At 40.8% G+C, this 21,351-nt stretch overlaps 4 protein-coding genes across 6 annotated transcripts in view; all 4 read left to right on the forward strand.

The window, feature by feature from the left end:
* The window catches only part of mtss1 (MTSS I-BAR domain containing 1), a 61,234-nt gene extending 54,445 nt beyond the window's left edge, over positions 1–6,789 (forward strand). For 2 of the 3 annotated variants that reach the window (XM_056395567.1, XM_056395586.1), the window contains 3 exons: positions 71–221; positions 616–642; positions 1,667–6,789. In XM_056395567.1, the coding sequence (XP_056251542.1) occupies positions 71–221; positions 616–642; positions 1,667–2,718 (1,230 nt within the window). In that variant the 3' untranslated portion in view covers positions 2,719–6,789. The remainder of the gene's footprint in view (positions 1–70; positions 222–615; positions 643–1,666) is intronic. The other variant, XM_056395576.1, reaches the window with a different exon arrangement.
* Positions 6,790–7,941: 1,152 nt separating this feature from the next.
* On the forward strand, positions 7,942–11,168 carry LOC130175704 (E3 ubiquitin-protein ligase TRIM39-like). Its single transcript, XM_056386208.1, has one exon. The coding sequence runs from the start codon at positions 8,916–8,918 to the stop codon at positions 10,422–10,424; it is 1,509 nt and encodes a 502-aa protein (XP_056242183.1). The 5' UTR covers positions 7,942–8,915; the 3' UTR covers positions 10,425–11,168.
* Positions 11,169–13,576: 2,408 nt separating this feature from the next.
* Positions 13,577–16,027, forward strand: LOC130175725 (E3 ubiquitin-protein ligase TRIM39-like). Its single transcript, XM_056386242.1, has one exon. It carries the CDS (start codon positions 13,793–13,795, stop codon positions 15,215–15,217), a length of 1,425 nt encoding a protein of 474 aa, XP_056242217.1. The 5' UTR covers positions 13,577–13,792; the 3' UTR covers positions 15,218–16,027.
* A 2,246-nt stretch (positions 16,028–18,273) lies between these two features.
* LOC130175697 (nuclear factor 7, ovary-like) lies at positions 18,274–21,170 on the forward strand. The gene has a single exon (XM_056386195.1). The coding sequence runs from the start codon at positions 18,411–18,413 to the stop codon at positions 19,950–19,952; it is 1,542 nt and encodes a 513-aa protein (XP_056242170.1). The 5' UTR covers positions 18,274–18,410; the 3' UTR covers positions 19,953–21,170.
* The last annotated feature ends 181 nt before the right edge of the window (positions 21,171–21,351 follow it).

Here is a 21,351-nt window from a genome sequence, read left to right on the forward strand (position 1 = left end):
ATCTGTCATATTAGTGAAAAAGTGTAAATTAAACTTGTTTTGTTTTGTTTTTACTCTCTCGTTCTCTCAGTCTTGCTCGGCCCGGGACCAGCTGGCGTTGACTTTAGGTGCATTGAATTCGGACGCCCCGAGAAGCAGTAGGGACTCTCTGCACTGCTCCAGCGGCTACAGCACTCAGACCACCACCCCGTCCTGCTCTGAAGACACCATACACACACACAGTAAGTACACACACACACACCCAATGTGTTATGATTTCACAAACTGATTCTCCACGTCTTCCTGCATCCACCAATCGGAGACAAAAACGTAGGAAATGTGAATGAGCTTCTGATCATGAGCTACAACAAACACGAGTCTGGATGAGGAGTTTTGATTTATTGTATGATGGACACACTCTCACTGAAGGTCGACCGTCTGTCTGACTGAACCTCTCAGCTCTCCTCTGTTGTGTGTTGTATTTATATTTCCTGTTTTTGTTTGGATGAAACTGACTCTGTCATCTCAAGTTGTTTACTAGTTTCCTCTGTATTTTCTCCGGTGTACTAGTTCCTCTCTGGTTCTCTGCTGTAGTGTTTGTGTTTTCTTGGTTAAACTTCCTTCCTTCTCTTCCAGCTGTAAAGAGAGACCCTCCCCTCTATGGTAGGTCTCTGACTACCTGTCTGTCTGTGTATCTGTCTGTCTGCCTTCCTGCCTGTTTATCTCCAAGCTGCACGTCCTCACATCTGCATCCAACACCGCCCTCGTCTGTTGAATCTGTTTAGGTTCAGCTGTCCACAGATAATTTCAGAACTGTTTTTGGCTGAGACAGAATTTTTGAGCAGCACCTTGATTTGTAGGGATTTTCTGATCAAGTGTGTCCAATCCCATTCTTATATTTACTTAAATACTAATTGAAATATTATCGAAATCACAATATGGCCAAGTGCAATATTCAAGTCCCAAGAGCTAAAGGTGAAATGTGTCACAACATGTTTTTATAGATGTAATATGAATAAATGTTGGTTCCACAGAGACGCCCAGGCCTATAAATCATACTGTGCAGGCTGAAGGGAAAACGCTCGTTTGGTGAAATGAAAAAATTATTATTCATCGATTGTGACTCATATCACAATAAATGTCTGTTTTTTTTCATATCATTCAGCCTTATTGAATACTAATTAAATATGTATCTGACACATTGAAATAACAGCTGGAGACTGTTGTCATGGGAACAACTGAAACTGGAGCGTCTTCCTTCACAAATTATCTTTAGAATCAGGTTCAGGTTAGTGTGAGTGTCCTCACAACTACAGACACACCGACGTTTAATGTTGCACTTTTTGTCATACCCTTTAAGTAAGTGTGTGTGTGTGTGTGTGTGTGTGTGTGTGTGTGTGTGTGTGTGTGTGTGTGTGTGTGTGTGTGTGTGTGTGTGTGTGTTGCATGTTGCACACTGTGAGTCACATGTGTAATTATATGTTCCTGCTGCTGTCGTCTGTCAGATGAGATGAAGACACTAATATTCTCTCTCTCTCTCTCTCTGTCTCTCTCTCTCTCTCTCTCTCTCTCTCTGTCTCTCTCTCTCTCTCTCTCTCTCTCTCTCTCTCTCTCTCTCTCTCTCTCTCTCTCTCTCTCTCTCTCTCTCTCTCTCTCTCTCTCTCTCTCTCTCTCTCTCTCTCTCTAGTTGACTACGAGTCCATCTCTCTCCACGGAGACGCAGACTCCATCTCCCTACATCACATGTCCCACGGAAACAGCCAGTCAGACTTTGACAAGTCTTCGACCATCCCGAGGAACTCCGACCTCAGTTTACAGTACAGGAAGTTTGCTCAGTCCAAACGCCCCTCCTCCACCGTCAGCCTATTGGCCGAGCCCGAGTTGATCGGCGGGTCTGTCCGCCAGCTGCCGTCCCACACGGCAACCATCAGACGCAAGCCGTCGTCCAAGCCGGCGTATCGCAGGGGAACAATCAGCGGGGGGGTTCCCATCCCCATCTGCACCCCCCAGGTCCCGCTTAAAGCCCTCGGAGGAAACGGTGGAAGTGATGAGAATGTTTTCACAGTGCCCCCTGCTGGAGGAGTAGGAGGTCTAGGTCACAGTAAACTCTGTACCTCCACGCAGAGCCTCAGCGCCTTACCCCCCTCCTCCTCCCCGTACTACCAGCTGGTCCCAGGTCAGATGCCCATCCCAGTGCCTGTACCTACTGTACCCTCCCTGCCACCAGAGGGCAGCAACGCCAAACATCAACAACAGAGACAGTACCAGCAGCAACTACAGCAGCACAACCAGCAACTCCAGATTCAGCAGCAGCAGCAGCAGCAGCAGCAATATTATCAGCAGCAGCAGCAACTACAGCAACAGTTTCAACATCAGCAGTCCCTGCCTCAGCAACCCCAGCAACTGCAACATCGACCAGACCAGTATCAGCAGCAGGACCAGTATCAGCTGCTGCTGAACCAGCAGCAGAAACAGAAGCTGTTCCAGCAGCAGCAGCAGCAGCACCAGGCCCAGCTCCCGCCCCCCGTGGCCCAGGGAGAGCCCTCGTGGCCGGGCCACGGCGCTCTCTACCAGCCCCAGGCTCCTCCCCCCTCCAGCCAAGACCAGACGGCAGAGCAGCTGACCCAGGAGGGAGGAGGAGGTAACATGCTGACCCTCATCAGAGGAGTAAAGCTCAAAAGGACCATCACCGACGACCGCTCCGCCCCTCTCCTGCCCCCTCCACCCAATCACAAATGAGGCTGAACGATCGATTGTTTTGCCTCACTGCTGGTTAACTGTTTAGTTTAATGGGATCAGCACCAGAGTGTGTCGGCACAGCACAGACGGCACAGAGCAAAACCAAACACGAGGACGTCACGAACACACTGATCAATCGCTGGAAGTCGATGTGTGTCCTGTTTTATTTTCTAAAAGTTCTGCTTCCTTTTTGGCTGTTTAGATTTCTGTTTTAAAAACTTTTGAGACTTGTTGTCATTTCCTGTTGCTACAGCGACCGTTTTTTGCCTTTTTCTTCTTGTTTGCATTTTGATTGTGCATAAAGTTTTTGTTTCTCCCAGTCTTACCAATAGAGCTGTTGATCGTTTTAGTTAGTGCTCACTTCCTGGGCAGATGATCGTTATGTGGCTTGTTGATTAGCCAGACAGGAAGCTGTTAGTGTCTCAGATCCTCTTCAGTCCCGGGTGCATTTGATTTGCCTTTTGCCTAGAACTCCCGGAGGAGCGGGGTTTAGAAATTAGTCCAGTAGCTCCACTGCGTCACGTGGTTGAACCATGGTGTGTGGAGGTTTTAATTTGCCGGCTTTGGGCCAGTGTTGGTCCAGAGTGTCTGAACAGTGAGGGACAGGTCAGTCGCCACAGATCGTTGCGTTCGGTCCCGGGCGCCACACATCGAACCCAACGCTCCTGACTCAACTGTGTCTGTAGACTGTAAATATGTTAGAACAAAAGAAGCTCTGGGAACACGTGTGGAGGTTGGATGTTTCACCTAACAGCACGTTGTCAGACGTCACTCTCTTTTTTTGACCCGTACAAAAGTTTGAATATATGATGAGTCAACATTTTGATTTCCTCACCTTTGAGGGCGACGGTTTCCGCTCCTGGGACGCCAAATGGTGCCACTGTTTGTGGAAAAGGATTAAAAATGTTACTGTGGGCAAATGTCTGGTTTACTGTGTAAATACTTATCTGGTTAACATGAGGAAAAATAATAAGAAGGAGGAGGAGGCTCTGATTTATTTGCAACTTTTAGAGGCAACGCTGATGTTTTAGGAGAAGCGTATTGAGAATAAAGTGCACTATGAAAAGCCTGTGATGATTGAAGCTGGTTATCAGCAGTTACAGGGACACGCCGACATGTTGAAGGACTTGACTGAACCTTCTACCACAGGAAATAAACTTCTTAGATGTCAGTTAATGTAACAACTAAAGTCTGAACCACACAAGAGTTTTGAGGCTGAACAGGCAATATTCCCTTTTTAACAAACAATTATTGATGATACAATTTATGATGTTAAATTTCGTAATTAAGAATTGTGACCAGGATATGTACTGAGGAGACACACACTGTAATGGAGACACTGTTTCTGAATCATCAGCAACCCAAAAAAAACCTCCTAGTATAATCATTCAGAACTGAAACAATTAGTTGATCTATAGAAAACTATTTTGACAATCGTTTGAGTCATTTTCTAAATATTCTCTGGTTTCAGGGTTTCATGGTTTTCTGTGTCACATGATGGTATTTTTGGGGTTTTGGACGGTTGATCAAAGACATCTGAAGATGTCACTCGGGCTGTAGGGAGAGTTAACAGGCACTTTTCACTATTTTCTCATATTTTATAGACAAAAACGTGAATGAAAATAATTGTGAGTTGCAGCCCTGTAATTATTACATCACATTAGTTTTGCTCACATCAGTGTCACTCTGGGAATATTTAGGACCTTAAAGTTGCATTAAATGATGTCTGACTTCTATCAACTGCTGAAAGTCACTAGTAGGAAAAATAACTTTACACTAAAACCACAATCAATGAATCAGCTGATATTTGTTTATTGCAGATATATTGGTATCTGTGTGTAAATGATAAGAAAAGCCTAATGTTTCAATTTCAAAACAATGTCTCCAGTACATGGCTTGTCCATCAGAGAGCAATGACAAAATGTAATTATCTTTACACTGTAAAATGTCACAATTCTTCAATAACTAAATTTAAGGTCTCCTTGTCAAAATGTTTGTGTTTATGATAAAAATTGATTAAACTGGTTCTTGTTACAGAAACACCCAGAAAAATCTAGTATTAGTCTTCACATATCAAGTATGTTATCACAGAAAAATGAATAATACATTTGCTTTTAATGACAATAATGTTAATGTTAAATTTATGAGTGTGATGATTTAAGGACATCAGGCAGATGATGTAAGTCTTCTTGCATTAGAAGGTTGTAACTTAATACTTACTACTAATAATTAATACTTGCAGGTCTCAGCTTTACTCTTCAAATGGCAAAAATCTGTGAAATTTACTGTTTAAAAACTTCACATTAAAAGAACTTCAGTGTCTTTCTGTCCCTGTTCATACAGGATCTAACATGTTTAATAAAAAACACTGCTAGAGTTTGTTTTGTTTGACTGTCTCAGAACATTTACTTCCTTTGAACGAGACTTTTAACGTCACATTAAACCATATTCATCTACAGAGTTTGGCTCGGCTCCGATAGCTGGTTCTATTTTGGATCCTGACCCAAGTTGGTGAAATATTTAGATCTGCTCATTTATTTAGATGTAATTCTCATAAATTGTTCTTTTTTTCATGTGATATTTTTAATGATCAAATAGGTCTGGTGTTGTTCCCACTCGTGACTTTCTCTGGATGTGCGAGCGAGTTTATCAGGAAATGAACGTCGTCTTCTTTTTAGTGGATTAGATAGAAGCAGCTTCATTGGTTGTAATAAATGACGTAGGCGGATACGTCAGTCACGTAATTCCCCCCTAAACCGATCCACTTCAGTTCTTCAGTGCAGAGACGTGTTGCCTCTAAAAGTTGCCTGTGGAGAGTCAACTTCATATTGAGAGCTGTCTGAACAAGCAGGGCCGTAGCGAGCATTACGGACTGAGGTCATGGCCTTGGTTAATGTTTTGGAGAATCTGCGGATTCATGAATATCAATAATTAATGTGACCGTTGTATTTTCAATTAATCCTCTAAACATCTGGTCTATAAAATATCAGAAATCAGTAAAACATGACAACTCCCAGGAAGTCCAAGGTGTCGTTTTGTTTAATCTTATCTATAGTCAGAAACTTTAAGATACTCAGTTCACAATCATAGACTAGAAAACATTTCCATTTGAAAAGATACAAGCAGTAATTTTTTGGAATTTATACTTAAATTGCCTTAAATGACAAATGGATAATCAACACATTCCACATATTTTAAGACCGTTTTTGGTGTTTTTAGACCAAATATCTTGAAATTATTTGACTTTTTAGGCAGAAAACCAAAAGGCCAAATAAAAATATTTTCCACCAGAATTACATACCTGAATGTAGAGAAATGCAACAGTTAAACGAATAAATCAAATGTGAAATTTTGTCACATTTTTGTAAAATACTCAAAAAAACTTAACAGTTTGGTTAGTGGCTCATTTCTTAAGTGTGTGGGGTTTTACTGTGGAGATTTAGGCTCATGACCTCAGTGTTTCTCAAATCCTGGCTACGGCCCTGCTGGGAAGCTGCCTGGCAGAGACCAGCTGCATGCTGGGAAATGTAGTCCAGTTTCTGGTCAACTGGTCCTGGTCTGTTCTCTGAGAAACTTTTGTGTGTATTTTGGGATCTCCTGCAGCTGATTCAAGTGTTTATATTGTTGACGAGATAAGTCTGAGAGCTTTTGATATTTGATTGATTGATTGATTGATTGATTGATTGAACAAACCCAAGCCTCACAGCAGATATGTGTGTATATATTAATGCTTCTATTCCTGAGAGAGACCTAAATCTATATATAAAATGTATGTAAACATATCCTGATTGTATTTTTGTTGATTTATTGATTGGACGATGACAATGACGTCGGTCGTCACTCGTCATATTTTTGTAGAAAAGCTTTAAAGGGGGAAACCCAGTGAATTTTCTGACATTTGAGGACTTGAAACCTGTTTGGATGTCTGACTGTTGCGAAGCGCGCAAAGGACTAAACGGACGACAAGAACCAACAGAATGTAGAAATGTTTTCTTTTTAATCTTTCAACGTTCGCTGTGGGATCAATAATAATAATAATAATAATGATAATAACAATAACTGATTCATCAATTCTGGTGATGCTCTTTTTGTGTGTCTTGTATTTACTGTCACTAAACAGCTGCATCAGTTCACATCTGGCATATTTGAACACTATCAGGAACACCACACTAGAACTGGGTTTCTGCTCCATGTTGATATGAACACATCACATGATTTCTGCAGATCTGTCAGCTGCACATTCATGCTGCCAATCTCCTGTTCTAACACACCCAAAGGTGCTCTACGGGATTCAGACTTTATAACTGCTCAAACAGTTATAAAGAGTGGTTATCTCAGTTACTGTAGCCAAGGTGTTTCTGTCTGCCCGTCTGGCATCAACAATCACTCTCTTGGTTTTCTTCCAAGAGACTAATAAAGCTCTTATTGCAAGCGAATACGAAGATACTAGACAGCAATATCTTTCCAAGGTGTATCATGTTTATCATGCTGTAAACCTAGTAGGAAAAACTTAGGGTCAAATTTCAAGTCTATGTCAATACATTCTTCAGAGCTTGTTCAATCTTCCTCCAAAACTCTTTAACTGTATTACATTTTTTTCAGTTGAAAACACACTTTTGTCTCGATACTGAGTTCATTCTTTCAAACACAGTTCTCACTATCGATATCTAGCTCGGGACAAGTTAATCTCACATCCAAAATGCACCAATACAACTACAACACTCAGAACACCCTGACCTAAAAAAACACTAACAGGTAGCATTGCATCACATAATCAAACAACTCAAACCAGCTTTACTGGCACCAACAATTATGCAATGTTCAAGGTCAACAAGCTCATATTCCCCCCCTTTCTGATGTTTCATCCAAGCATTAACTGAAGAAAATGGCCTGTACCTGCATGATTTTATGAGCCTCTGCTACATGATTAGCCTAATAATTGTATTAATGAGCAGGAGTACAGGTGTTCCTAATAAAGTAGCCCCAAAACTCAAACAGGGAAACCATTAAAAAAGCAATTACAAAATGAAAAAAATATTTATATAATCAGTGAATAAGTTCAAATATTGTGCATCACACAAGCAAATTGAGACATTGTTGGTACATTTATGTAACTATTTACTATCTATTAACTAACTATTTAGCTTGTGTAATAAATTATACTTTCTTACCTTCTGAGTTTATGAATTAGATTGTGTCAAGTATATGTGGATAAGTGCTAATGTTAGCTAGTTTCTCACTATAGACTTAAATTACAGTTTAGCTAACTAATGTTTGCTAGTTTCTACCTTTAGCCTTAAGTTACAGTTAAGCTAACTAATGTTAGCTAGTTTCTCACTTTAGCCCAAAGTTAGTTTAGCTAATTAGCTAGCTGATAGCGCGCCCTTTCATTTCCAGTGTTGGATTGTCATTTGTTTTCACTCAGGAATTCAAGAGTTTTACCTGGTTGGGTAATTGTTAATTGTTATGTTGAAAATGTTATTAATTATTACTACTATTGAGCTGCTGGACACTCAAATTTCCCCTAAGAGATTAAGACATAATTGCCCCCCCGCCTGCCATTGTATAATTTGCACTCTGTTCCCGAGTGTCAGACATACAGTAGCCTATAGAGGAGAGGTGTCCAACCTGAAAGACCATATACGTCATTGTTTTTCAACCCTCTAATACAACCCAATGCACTGTCTCCTGAAATACTGCCTCTATGGCACAGGCGTACTGGACCTTGGTTCTCGTGGCAAAAATAATAAATAAATAAATGCGATATTGTGCCAACATGACATGGGAATTTAATGTTTCACCTAAACCAGCAATCCTATAATTTGTAGAAGGAGCTGAGAGATGGTGCCCTTCCTTCAATGCTAAATAATCTTAAATCTTGTTTGTAGTAAAGTGTAGAGTGTTTCAGAGAAATGTCAGCCTCTTTTATGAATCGTCAAACAGGAAGTAACACTGTTCCTCTGATACTGGGAGGCATAATAAACTAGAGAGAGGACTTTGGACTGAGTTCACAACTTCTACTGAAATACAACAGCCACAAGACAAAACACGGAAATACTGAAGACCAACACGTCCAGCTGCTATTGATCTCTGAGCAGACCATATAACTCCAAGAGACATTTCCAACAGAGGTAGGAAACCACGCAGGACTTGCTTCCAGTTTGACTGCTGTGTTTTCATCTTCACTCTGAGAGACAATGTCTGCCCAGTCAGAGGACGATCTCTCCTGTCCAGTCTGCCAGGATATTTTCAAAAATCCTGTTGTCCTGTCGTGCAGCCACAGCTTTTGTAAAGACTGTCTGCAGAGCTGGTGGAGAGAGAAACCAATACAGGAGTGTCCAGTTTGTAAGAGGAGATCATCAAAGAGTGATCCACCTCGTAACTTGGCTTTAAAGAACCTGTGTGAGACTTTCTTACTGCAGAGAGATCAGAGAGCTTCAGCAGGGTCAGAGTCTCTCTGCAGTCTGCACTCTGAGAGACTCAAACTCTTCTGTCTAGACCATCAGCAGCCAGTTTGTGTCGTCTGTCTGCATTCAAAAGCACACAGTAATCACAGATTCTGTCCCATCGATGAAGCTGCACAGGAACGCAAAAAGGAGCTCCAGGAATCCCTGAGCCCTTTACAAGAGAAACTGAAGCTGTTTGAACAAGTTAAAGGAAATTATGATCAAACAGCAGAACACATTAAGGTCCAGGCCCAACGCACAGAGAGGCAGATTAAGGAGCAGATTAAGAAGCTTCATCAGTTTCTAGAGGAGGAAGAGGAGGCCAGGATCACTGCTCTGAGGAAGGAAGAGAAGCGAAAGAGTCGGATGATGAAGGAGAAGATGGAGGCTCTGAGCAGAGAGATAGCAGCTCTGTCACACACAGTCAGAGCCACAGAGGACGAGCTGAGAGCTGAAGACGTCTCATTCCTGCAGAACTACAAGGTTACAGTGGAAAGAGTCCAGCAGCGCCCCCTGCTGGATGATCCACAGCTGGTCTCAGGAGCTTTGATAGACATGGCCAAACATCTGGGCAACCTGACCTTCAACATCTGGAACAAGATGAAGGACATGGTCTCCTACAGTCCTGTGATTCTGGATCCAAACACTGCTCATCCAGACCTCATCCTGTCTGAGGATCTGACCAGTGTGAGACGTGGAGAGAAACAGCAGCTTCCTGACAATCCAGAGAGATTTGAAACCTTCACCTCCATCCTGGGCTCTAAGGGTTTTAACTCAGGGACTCACAGCTGGGGCGTTGATGTTGGAGACAGTAAATTCTGGTTTTTGGGAGTGGCTACAGAGTCTGTGAAGAGGAAAGGAAAAAAACGGTCTGGAATGTGGAGAATAGGATTGTCTAATGGTAAATATAAAGCCTTCTCCCCATCAGGCCGATCAGTTATTCTGTCAGTGACGGAGAAGCTTCAGCAGATCAGAGTTGAGCTTGACTGTTTCTTCAGAGACTTGTCTTTCTCTGATCTCAATACTGATGAGCACATTTACACCTTCAACTGCAGTGGTGAGAAGAAGTTGTTTCCATTCATTGGCAATAGAGATGAATTCCCCATTCCGATTTTACCACAGGAGGATGAGGATTATGACAGCGATAATGACGGTGATGATGGTGATGAAGATGATGATGATGACGACAATAATGACAGTTACGATGACGACGACGGCGATGATGAGTGCTACCCATACAACGCTTGTGGATTTAAATAAAGTTAATCTAACTGAATCTGACTTTATCTAATGTCATTTCAGTGTATCTGTATCACAATGATTACTCTAGTAGCAGCAGTGAAATAAACCAAGAGCAGGAAAAACACGTGAGATGAACATGAAACAACTCTGACGATGATCCTGTCTGTAAAAGTAGAATCATTTTAATTCTGATCTCAGTTATTTTATCTTATTTTGTTTTGAGATTTGAGATTTTTTATGATGGTGGTGATTTAGAAACTGAAGTTGTCTCAGTTTTTATTTTTGTTGTTGTTATGAAATTATAATGTCTTGAGGAAATATGAAAACATTTCCAACATACAGACGATCCTGTATGAGACAGAGTAAGAGACACTTTATTTTGGTGATTCAGGAACTGATATGACAAAATATCTTATATTCTAATTTGCTCTTTATTTTATACATTAATATTTACTCTTGATAGTCCTGTTTTTTTGCCTTGCTCCTGTTGTTTCTTTATTGATCCTTGTTATATACTGTAGGTTGCTTGTGTATTTTTGAAAGGATTTCTTCCTCCTCTTTGGCGCCCCCTCCAGTTGGTCTAAATGCCGATAAACAGCCATGAAAGATCATTTTGGGGGTAGAAATGATGTAAAGTTGGTGATTTAGTAACTGAATCTGTCACTACTGTTGCTTTCATTGTAAATCAAAAAAATCAGATACATGTAAACAAAATGTAAACTTTGAATTACTGGAATAAACTTACTCTCAGTTTCTCCTCCACATTTCTATTGGAATAAGTGTTTTATGGTATTATAAAGAGAAGAAGATAACTAACTAGAAAGTTCCAGGGAAGTTTTGAGTGCCGCGGGGGGCGACTGCCGGGTTAGGGTTAGGGTAAAAGATCTTCTCTGTGTCACTGTAGCGATGACATCACGCAGCCCTTGGCTGTCAGAGGTCAGGTCAGGAGCTGCTGTTGCCATGGCAATGTGAAAATCTGCCCAGAATTTGGCTTCTACATGGCTTCAAACAACTGCAAATTATGAGAAAACCGTTACTTCTTTTCAAAAACCGAAAACACTGTGAGAGACACTGAAGCCAGAAGTTTCTTACAGTCTCTATTTTATTCAGATATTCCTTAAAATGAGTGAGGAAGCTCAGTGCGAAGACAGAGTGAGATTCTTTTGAAAAAAAAAGACGATTACATTAGGTGTCAATGAGAGTGAGACAGGTATTGCTGCCGGACTCGGCACCCCCGTTTAAATTTTGTGCAGACCCTGCCTGTCAAAGTTACATTTTATGAATCCCAACAACTATGTCTATATTTTGAGAAAGAATTATTTGTCTCCTTTTTACGGTTTGGCCGTGAACTCGAGTTAAAAATAAAAATAAAGGTTATTTTTTACTGCTTCACGCACTCTAGCCAACTGACGCTGTCACTCTAACTTTGAAGAAAAAGTGATTTGCACTCCTCCTTTGAGTGCTCACAGTTTAATAAGTTTACATGTTATATAAAAAAAAGTTGTTGTGTTTTTGAGAGAGCAGAAGTTTTCCTCCGTTTTATAGTTTGAATCACATTTCTACGTGCAGGTATGAGAGAGCTGGGTGACTCAGAAAAAAGGTGAAATTTTGTGGGTTTTTAAAGAAAAATCCAATGCATTCCTAATGCATTATTTATTCCAAGTTTTTTGGGAATAACTTTGGGAAAATTTGGAATTTTAACACCAAAAGTCATAGCACCTCTTTCGGGATCAAGACGCATGTTTTGATGTATATATTACCGGGGTTTTCTCAAAGCTGTGGGACGAGTTACGCGCCAAAATTTGGCAGAAGAATGATAATAAGTATGAGGAATATTAAAAGATGCCCCGAGGCTCTGCCCTGAGGCACTCCTCTCAGCTATTCTAGCTGTAGAGGAGTGCCTCGGAGCTGAGCACCCATGGCACTAATTAAACAGCTGAATATTTCAGCCATGGATGGTCTTTGTACCACGAGCTGTTGAAAGCTCTTTCCCTTTCACATCTCTCTGACAAGTCCTGATAAACCGGTGAAGATTTTAACCATAGTTCAACATGTGCAGGGTCACTATTTGAAACACATACAACACTTCAGCACCACAAAGTATTACTTAATCGTAAAAACAAAAACCCAAAAAAGAGCAAAAGAAAATCACATTTGTGTCGTTCTGGAGCTGCATTTGTTGTCTGTCCCAACCCTGGATCCTTATTTATTAGTGTAGACAATAAATAAATATAGTTTTTACAGAGTTGATCCTTGTGATAAAACATCTGAGTTATTTTAAAGCAGGTTACAATCTTCAGTTTTGAATTCAGTTTGATTTAGATTATGTCTGAAAAATCAAAGTTAGACCTGAACAGTTTATTTTCTGCCTCCCTGAGTCTTTGTTTCTCTGTCACCTGACTCGTGGCTGATTCTGAATCAGTTTCTTTTCCTCCTTCCTCTTTGTCTTTAGATCTTGAATCCTTTGCATCATCTTTATTACAGCAGTGGCTGGTGTTGTGGGTAAACAGCTGATGAACTGTGGAGTCACTTTCAAACCAACTGAAACCAGAAAGCTGCAACAAAGCTAATTAACTGAACAGTTAAAACAACTCCATGTATTATATTACATTCACTGTCTGTCCCATCCTGCTGGTGTCAGCATGAACAGTGTGTTTATTTTCAGTTCTGCATTGAACATGTGGGTGGAGGATTTATAGGGTTAACAGGATTTAATAGAGCTGACATGACATGGGAATGCAATGTTCCTGTGACGTGCAAGGAGTTAATGTTTTCACCCGTATGTTTATTTGTCACCAGGATTACGGAAAAAGGACTGAACAGATTTGGACCACACTTGGAGGGGAGGGGTGTGGGCCACGGAAGAACTCATTAAATTTCGGAGCAGATTCCATTAAAGTGGTGGATCCAGGATTTACTTTCATTTTCCTTAACATTGGGACACAGGGTATTTTTCAACACTTTGGTCAATATTTCGCCTTGGCGGGGGAATGTGCTCTATACTGACTAACGACAAAGTTTCAGTGTTTATCATTACAATGAAACTGGTGTATCAAAGTGAAAGGAAGAATATTTCCAAGAAATGGTATGACAGAGGTAAACCTCTTGTAGAACCTGTCATACAGGAAGCCACATTCTTCATCTAATACTGGGAGGAGAAATATGTTAAAGAGAGGATACGATTCATCTCAGGACAAAACTCGCTTCGACTGACAGACGACAGCTACAAGACAGAATACTGAAATACTGAAGACCAACACGTCCAGCTGCTATTGATCTACGAACAGACCATATAACTCCAAGAGACATTTCCAACAGAGGTAGGAAACCACTCAGGACTTTCTTCCAGTTTGACTGCTGTGTTTTCATCTTCACTCTGAGAGACAATGTCTGCCCAGTCAGAGGACGACCTCTCCTGTCCAGTCTGCCAGGATATTTTCAAAAATCCTGTTATCCTGTCGTGCAGCCACAGCTTTTGTAAAGACTGTCTGCAGAGCTGGTGGAGAGAGAAACCTTTGCAAGAGTGTCCAGTTTGTAAGAGGAGATCATCAAAGAGTGATCCACCTCGTAACTTGGCTTTAAAGAACCTGTGTGAGACTTTCTTACTGCAGAGAGATCAGAGAGCTTCAGCAGGGTCTGAGCCTCTCTGCAGTCTGCACTCTGAGAAACTCAAACTCTTCTGTCTGGACCATCAGCAGCCAGTTTGTGTCGTCTGTCTGCATTCAAAAGCACACAGTAATCACCAATTCTGTCCCATCGATGAAGCTGCACAGGAACGCAAAAAGGAGCTCCAGGAATCCCTGAGCCTTTTACAAGAGAAACTGGAGCTGTTTGAACAAGTTAAAGGAAACTATGATCAAACAGCAGAACACATTAAGCTCCAGGCCCAACACACAGAGAGGCAGATTAAGGAGCAGTTTAAGAAGCTGCACCAGTTTCTAGAGGAGGAAGAGGAGGCCAGGATCACTGCTCTGAGGGAGGAAGAGGAGCAGAAGAGTCAGGTGATGAAGGAGAAGATGGAGGCTCTGAGCAGAGAGATAGCAGCTCTGTCACACACAGTCAGAGCCACAGAGGACGAGCTGAGAGCTGAAGACGTCTCATTCCTGCAGAACTACAAGGTTACAGTGGAAAGAGTCCAGCAGCGCCTCCTGCTGGATGATCCACAGCTGGCTCTGATAGACCAGGCCAAACATCTGGGCAACCTGACCTTCAACATCTGGGACAAGATGAAGAAGATGGTCTCCTACACTCCTGTGATTCTGGACCCAAACACTGCTGATCCAGACCTCATCCTGTCTGAGGATCTGACCAGTGTGCAACGTAGAGAGAAACAGCAGCTTCCTGACAATCCAGAGAGGTTTGATAACTTCACCTCCATCCTGGGCTCTGAGGGTTTTAACTCATGGACTCACAGCTGGGATGTTGATGTTGGAGAAAATAAATTCTGGTTTTTGGGAGTGGCTACAGAGTCTGTGAAGAGGAAAGGAGACATCCAGTCTGGAATATGGAGAATAGGGTTGTCTAATGGTAAATATAAAGCCTTCTCTCCATCAGCACAACCAGTCGTTCTCTCAGTGAAGGAGAAGCTTCAGAAGATCAGAGTTGAGCTTGACTTCTACACAGGAAAATTGTCATTCTCTGATCTCGATACTTATGAACACATTTACACCTTCACACACACCTTCGCTGAAAAGCTATTTCCATACATAAGCAATAGAGATGAATTCCCAATTAAGATTTTACCAATGCTAGATTTTGATGATGATGATGATGATGATGATGATAGTGATTGCAATTTTGACCTATCATAGTGATTATGATGATTATTACGATGACAGTGACAACAGCGTTGACATTTACAGTTTACCTTTCTAACTGAATCTGACTTTATCTAATGTCATTTCAGTGTATCTGTATCACAATGATTACTCTAGTAGCAGCAGTGAAATAAACCAAGAGCAGGAAAAACACGTGAGATGAACATGAAACAACTCTGACGATGATCCTGTCTGTAAAAGTAAAATCATTTTAATTCTGATCTCAGTCATTTTATCTTATTTTGTTTTGAGATTTTTTTGTGATGCTGGTGATTTAGAAACTGAAGTTGTCTCAGTTTTTATTCTTGTTGTAAGTCGCTCTGAATAATTAAATATAAAATTATAATGTCTTGATGAAATATGAAAACATTTCCAACATACAGACGATCCTGTATGAGACAGAGTAAGAGACACTTTATTTTGGTGATTCAGGAACTGATATGACAAAATATCTTATATTTTAATTTGCTCTTTATTTTAATATATTAATATTTACTCTTGATAGTCCTGTTTTTTTGCCTTGCTCCTGTTGTTTCTTTATTGATCCTTGTTATATACTGTAGGTTGCTTGTGTATTTTTGAAAGGATTTCTTCCTCTTCTTTGGCGCCCCCTCCAGTTGGTCTAAATGCCGATAAACAGCCATGAAAGATCATTTTGGGGGTAGAAATGATGTAAAGTTGGTGATTTAGTAACTGAATCTGTCACTACTGTTGCTTTCATTGTAAATCAAAAAAATCAGATACATGTAAACAAAATGTAAACTTTGAATTACTGGAATAAACTTACTCTCAGTTTCTCCTCCACATTTCTATTGGAATAAGTGTTTTATGGTATTATAAAGAGAAGAAGATAACTAACTAGAAAGTTCCAGGGAAGTTTTGAGTGCCGCGGGGGGCGACTGCCGGGTCAGGGTTAGGGTAAAAGATCTTCTCTGTGTCACTGTAGCGATGACATCACGCAGCCCTTGGTTGTCAGAGGTCAGGTCAGGAGCTGCTGTTGCCATGGCAATGTGAAAATCTGCCCAGAATTTGGCTTCTACATGGCTTCAAACAACTGCAAATTATGAGAAAACTGTTACTTCTTTTCAAAAACCGAAAACACTGTGAGAGACACTTAAGCCAGAAGTTTCTTACAGTCTCTATTTTATTCAGATATTCCTTAAAATGAGTGAGTAAGCTCAGTGCGAAGACAGAGTGAGATTCTTTTGAAAAAAAAAGACGATTACATTAGGTGTCAATAGAGTGAGACAGGTATTGCTGCCGGACTCGGCACCCCCGTTTAAATTTTGTGCAGACCCTGCCTGTCAAAGTTACATTTTATGAATCCCAACAACTATGTCTACATTTTGAGAAAGAATTATTTGTCTCCTTTTTATGGTTTGGCCGTGAACTCGAGTTAAAAATAAAAATAAAGGTTATTTTTTACTGCTTCACGCACTCTAGCCAACTGACGCTTTCACTCTAACTTTGAAGAAAAAGTGATTTGCACTCCTCCTTTGAGTGCTCACAGTTTGAAAAGTTTACATGTTATGTAAAAACAGTTCCTGTCTTTTTGAGAGAGCAGAAGTTTTCCTCCGTTTTATAGTTTGAATCACATTTCTACGTGCAGGTATGAGAGAGCTGGGTGACTCAGAAAAAAGGTGAAATTTTGTAGAAAAAAGGTGAAATTTTGTGGGTTTTTAAAGAAAAATCCAATGCATTCCTAATGCATTATTTATTCCCAGTTTTTTGGGAATAACTTTGGGAAAAATTGGAATTTTAACACCAAAAGTCATAGCACCTCTTTCGGGATCAAGACGCACGTTTTGATGTATATATTACCGGGGTTTTCTCAAAGCTGCGTGACGAGTTACGCGCCAAAATTTGACGAAAGAATGATAATAAGTATGAGGAATATTAAAAGATGCCCCGAGGCTCTGCCCTGAGGCACTCCTCTCAGCTATTCTAGCTGTAGAGGAGTGCCTCAGGGCAGAGCACCCGTGGCACTAATTAAACAGCTGAATATTTCAGCCATGGATAGTCTTTGTACCACGAGCTGTTGAAAGCTCTTTCCCTTTCACATCTCTCTGACAAGTCCTGATAAACAGGTGAAGATTTTAACCATAGTTCAACATGTGCAGGGTCACTATTTGAAACACATACAACACTTCAGCACCACAAAGCATTACTTAATCGTAAAAACAAAAACCCAAAAAAGAGCAAAAGAAAATCACATTTGTGTCGTTCTGGAGCTGCATTTGTTGTCTGTCCCAACCCTGGATCCTTATTTATTAGTGTAGACAATAAATAAATATAGTTTTTACACAGAGTTGATCCCTGTGATAAAACATCTGAGTTACTTCAAAGCAGGTTACAATCTTTAGTTTTGATTTCAGTTTGATTTAGATTATGTCTGAAAAATCAAAGTTAGACCTGAACAGTTTATTTTCTGCCTCCCTGAGTCTTTGTTTCTCTGTCACCTGACTCGTGGCTGATTCTGAATCAGTTTCTTTTCCTCCTTCCTCTTTGTCTTTAGATCTTGAATCCTTTGCATCATCTTTATTACAGCAGTGGCTGGTGTTGTGGGTAAACAGCTGATGAACTGTGGAGTCACTTTCAAACCAACTGAAACCAGAAAGCTGCAACAAAGCTAATTAACTGAACAGTTAAAACAACACCATGTAATAAATTGCAAGCCTGCTGGCGTCAGCTGTCTTTTCTGTTAAGTTCCACAAGTGAGTGGCTGGTTGACAGGGTTTATATGGTAAAATGGTGCTGACATGACATGGGAATGTCATGTGCAGCAAATAACGAAACAAGCAATCCTATAATTTCTAGAAGGAACTGAGAGATGGGGCTGTGATTCCAACACTAAATGAAACTTACATTCAGTTTGCAGTAAAGAGTAGAGTATTTCTGAGAAATGTCAGCCCCTTTTATAAATCATTACACAGGAAGTAACACTGTTCCTCTGTTACTGGCAGGCCTAATAAACTAGAGAGAGGACTTTGGACTAAACTAACAACTTCTACTTAAATACAACAGCCAAAGGACAGAACACGGAAATACTTAATACCAACACGTCCAGCTGCTATTGATCTGCGAACAGACCATATAACTCCAAGAGACATTTCCAACAGAGGTAGGAAACCACTGAGGACTTTCTTCAAGTTTGACTGCTGTGTTTTCATCTTCACTTGGAAGGACAATGTCTGCCCAATCAGAGGAAGATCTCTCCTGTCCAGTCTGCCAGGATATTTTCAAAAATCCTGTTATCCTGTCATGTAGCCACAGCTTCTGTAAAGACTGTTTGAAGAGCTGGTGGAGAGAGAAACCAACACGTGAGTGTCCAGTTTGTAAGAGGAGATCCTCAAGAGAACTCCCACCTTCAAACCTGGCTCTAAAGAACCTGTGTGAGGCCTTCAAACAGGAGAGAGATCAGAGATCTTCGGAGTCTCTCTGCAGTCTGCACTCTGAGAGACTCAAACTCTTCTGTCTGGACCATCAGCAGCCAGTTTGTGTCGACTGCAGAGATTCAGAAAAACACACCAACCACAGATTCAGACCCATCCATGAAGCTGCTCCACAACACAAGAAGAAACTTCAGGAAACTCTGGAGCCCTTAAAGAAGAAGTTAAAGCGTTGTGAAAAAGTTAAAAAGGAGTTTGATCAAACAGCAGAACACATTAAGGTCCAGGCCCAACACACAGAGAGGCAGATTAAGGAGCAGTTTAAGAAGTTTCACAAGTTTCTAGAGGAGGAAGAGGAGGCCAGGATCACTGCTCTGAGGGAGGAAGAGGAGCGAAAGAGTCGGGTGATGAAGGAGAAGATGGAGGCTCTGAACAGAGAGATAGCAGCTCTGTCACACACAGTCAGAGTCACAGAGGACGAGCTGAGAGCTGAAGACGTCTCATTCCTGCACAACTACAAGGTTACAGTGGGAAGAGTCCAGCAGCGCCTCCTGCTGGATAATCCACAGCTGGACTCAGGAGCTCTGATAGACCAGGCCAAACATCTGGGCAACCTGACCTTCAACATCTGGAACAAGATGAAGGACATGGTCTCCTACAGTCCTGTGGTTCTGGATCCAAACACTGCTCATCCAGACCTCATCCTGTCTGAGGATCTGACCAGTGTGAGACAAGGACAGAGACAGAAGCTTCCTGACAATCCAGAGAGGTTTGATAAATACCTTGTTGTCCTGGGCTCCGAGGGTTTTAACTCAGGGACTCACAGCTGGGATGTTGATGTTGGTGACACTAAATTCTGGTTTTTGGGAGTGGCTACAGAGTCTGTGAAGAGGTCTGAAATATGGAGTGTAGGATTGTCTTATGGTAAATATAAAGCTTTCCCCCCATCAGGCCGACCAGTTTTTCTGTCAGTGACGGAGAAGCTTCAGAAGATCAGAGTTGAGCTTGACTGTGACAGAAAGAAACTGTCTTTCTCTGATCTCGATGCTGATGAGCACATTTGCACCTTCAAACGCACTTGTGCAAAGAAGTTGTTTCCACTCATTGTCAATGGAGATGAATTCCCCATTCAGATTTTACCAGCGGAGAATGAGGATGATGACAGCCACAATGACAGCGACAATGACAGTGATGAAGATGATGACAGTGATGATGAGGATGATGACAGCGACAATGACAGCGATGATGATGATGATGATGATGAGGATGACGACACTGATGACAGTTACCATGAAAAATGTAAAAAACTGATGAAAAATATAAGGAGATTAATGTCTTGAGTAAATATGAAAACATTTCCAACATACAGACGATCCTGTATGAGACAGAGTAAGAGACACTTTATTTTGGTGATTCAGGAACTGATGACAAAATATCTTATATTTTGATTTGCTCTTTATTTTAATATATTACTATTTACTCTTGATAGTCCTGTTTTTTTTTTTTGCCTTGCTCCTGTTGTTTCTTTATTGATCCTTGTTATATACTGTAGGTTGCTTGTGTATTTTTGAAAGGATTTCTTCCTCCTCTTTGGCGCCCCCTCCAGTTGGTCTAAATGCCGATAAACAGCCATGAAAGATCATTTTGGGGGTAGAAATGATGTAAAGTTGGTGGTTTAGTAACTGAATCTGTCACTACTGTTGCTTTCATTGTAAATCAAAAAAATCAGATACATGTAAACAAAATGTAAATTTTAGATTACTGGAATAAACTTACTCTCAGTTTCTCGTCCACATTTCTATTGGAATAAGTGTTTTATGGTAATTATAAAGCGAAGAAGATGAATAATTAAACAGCTGAATATTTCAGCCATGGATGGTCTTTGTACCACGAGCTGTTGAAAGCTCTTTCCCTTTCACATCTCTCTGACAAGTCCTGATAAACCGGTGAAGATTTTAACCATAGTTCAACATGTGCAGGGTCACTATTTGAAACACATACAACACTTCAGCACCACAAAGTATTACTTAATCGTAAAAACAAAAACCCAAAAAAGAGCAAAAGAAAGTCACATTTGTGTCGTTCTGGAGCTGCATTTGTTGTCTGTCCCAACCCTGGATCTTTAGTTATTAGTGTAGACAATAAATAAATATAGTTTTTACACAGAGTTGATCCTTGTGATAAAACATCTGAGTTATTTTAAAGCAGGTTACAATCTTTAGTTTTGAATTCAGTTTGATTTAGATTATGTCTGAAAAATCAAAGTTAGACCTGAACAGTTTATTTTCTGCCTCCCTGAGTCTTTGTTTCTCTGTCACCTGACTCGTGGCTGATTCTGAATCAGTTTCTTTTCCTCCTTCCTCTTTGTCTTTAGATCTTGAATCCTTTGCATCATCTTTATTACAGCAGTGGCTGGTGTTGTGGGTAAACAGCTGATGAACTGTGGAGTCACTTTCAAACCAACTGAAACCAGAAAGCTGCAACAAAGCTAATTAACTGAACAGTTAAAACAACTCCATGTATTAAATTACATTCACTGTCTGTCCCATCCTGCTGGTGTCAGCATGAACAGTGTGTTTATTTTCAGTTCTGCATTGAACATGTGGGTGGAGGATTTATAGGGTTAACAGGATTTAATAGAGCTGACATGACATGGGAATGCAATGTTCCTGTAACGTGCAAGGAGTTAATGTTTTCACCCGTATGTTTATTTGTCACCAGGATTACGGAAAAAGGACT

This window comes from Seriola aureovittata, chromosome 2 (genome assembly GCF_021018895.1).
Source record: "Seriola aureovittata isolate HTS-2021-v1 ecotype China chromosome 2, ASM2101889v1, whole genome shotgun sequence".
Lineage (NCBI taxonomy): Eukaryota > Metazoa > Chordata > Actinopteri > Carangiformes > Carangidae > Seriola > Seriola aureovittata.

Bases quoted from the DNA above. Each gene is read 5' to 3' on its own strand.
- LOC130175697 (XM_056386195.1), top strand. From the start codon at position 18,411: ATGTCTGCCCAATCAGAGGAAGATCTCTCCTGTCCAGTCTGCCAGGAT.
- LOC130175704 (XM_056386208.1), top strand. From the start codon at position 8,916: ATGTCTGCCCAGTCAGAGGACGATCTCTCCTGTCCAGTCTGCCAGGAT.
- LOC130175725 (XM_056386242.1), top strand. From the start codon at position 13,793: ATGTCTGCCCAGTCAGAGGACGACCTCTCCTGTCCAGTCTGCCAGGAT.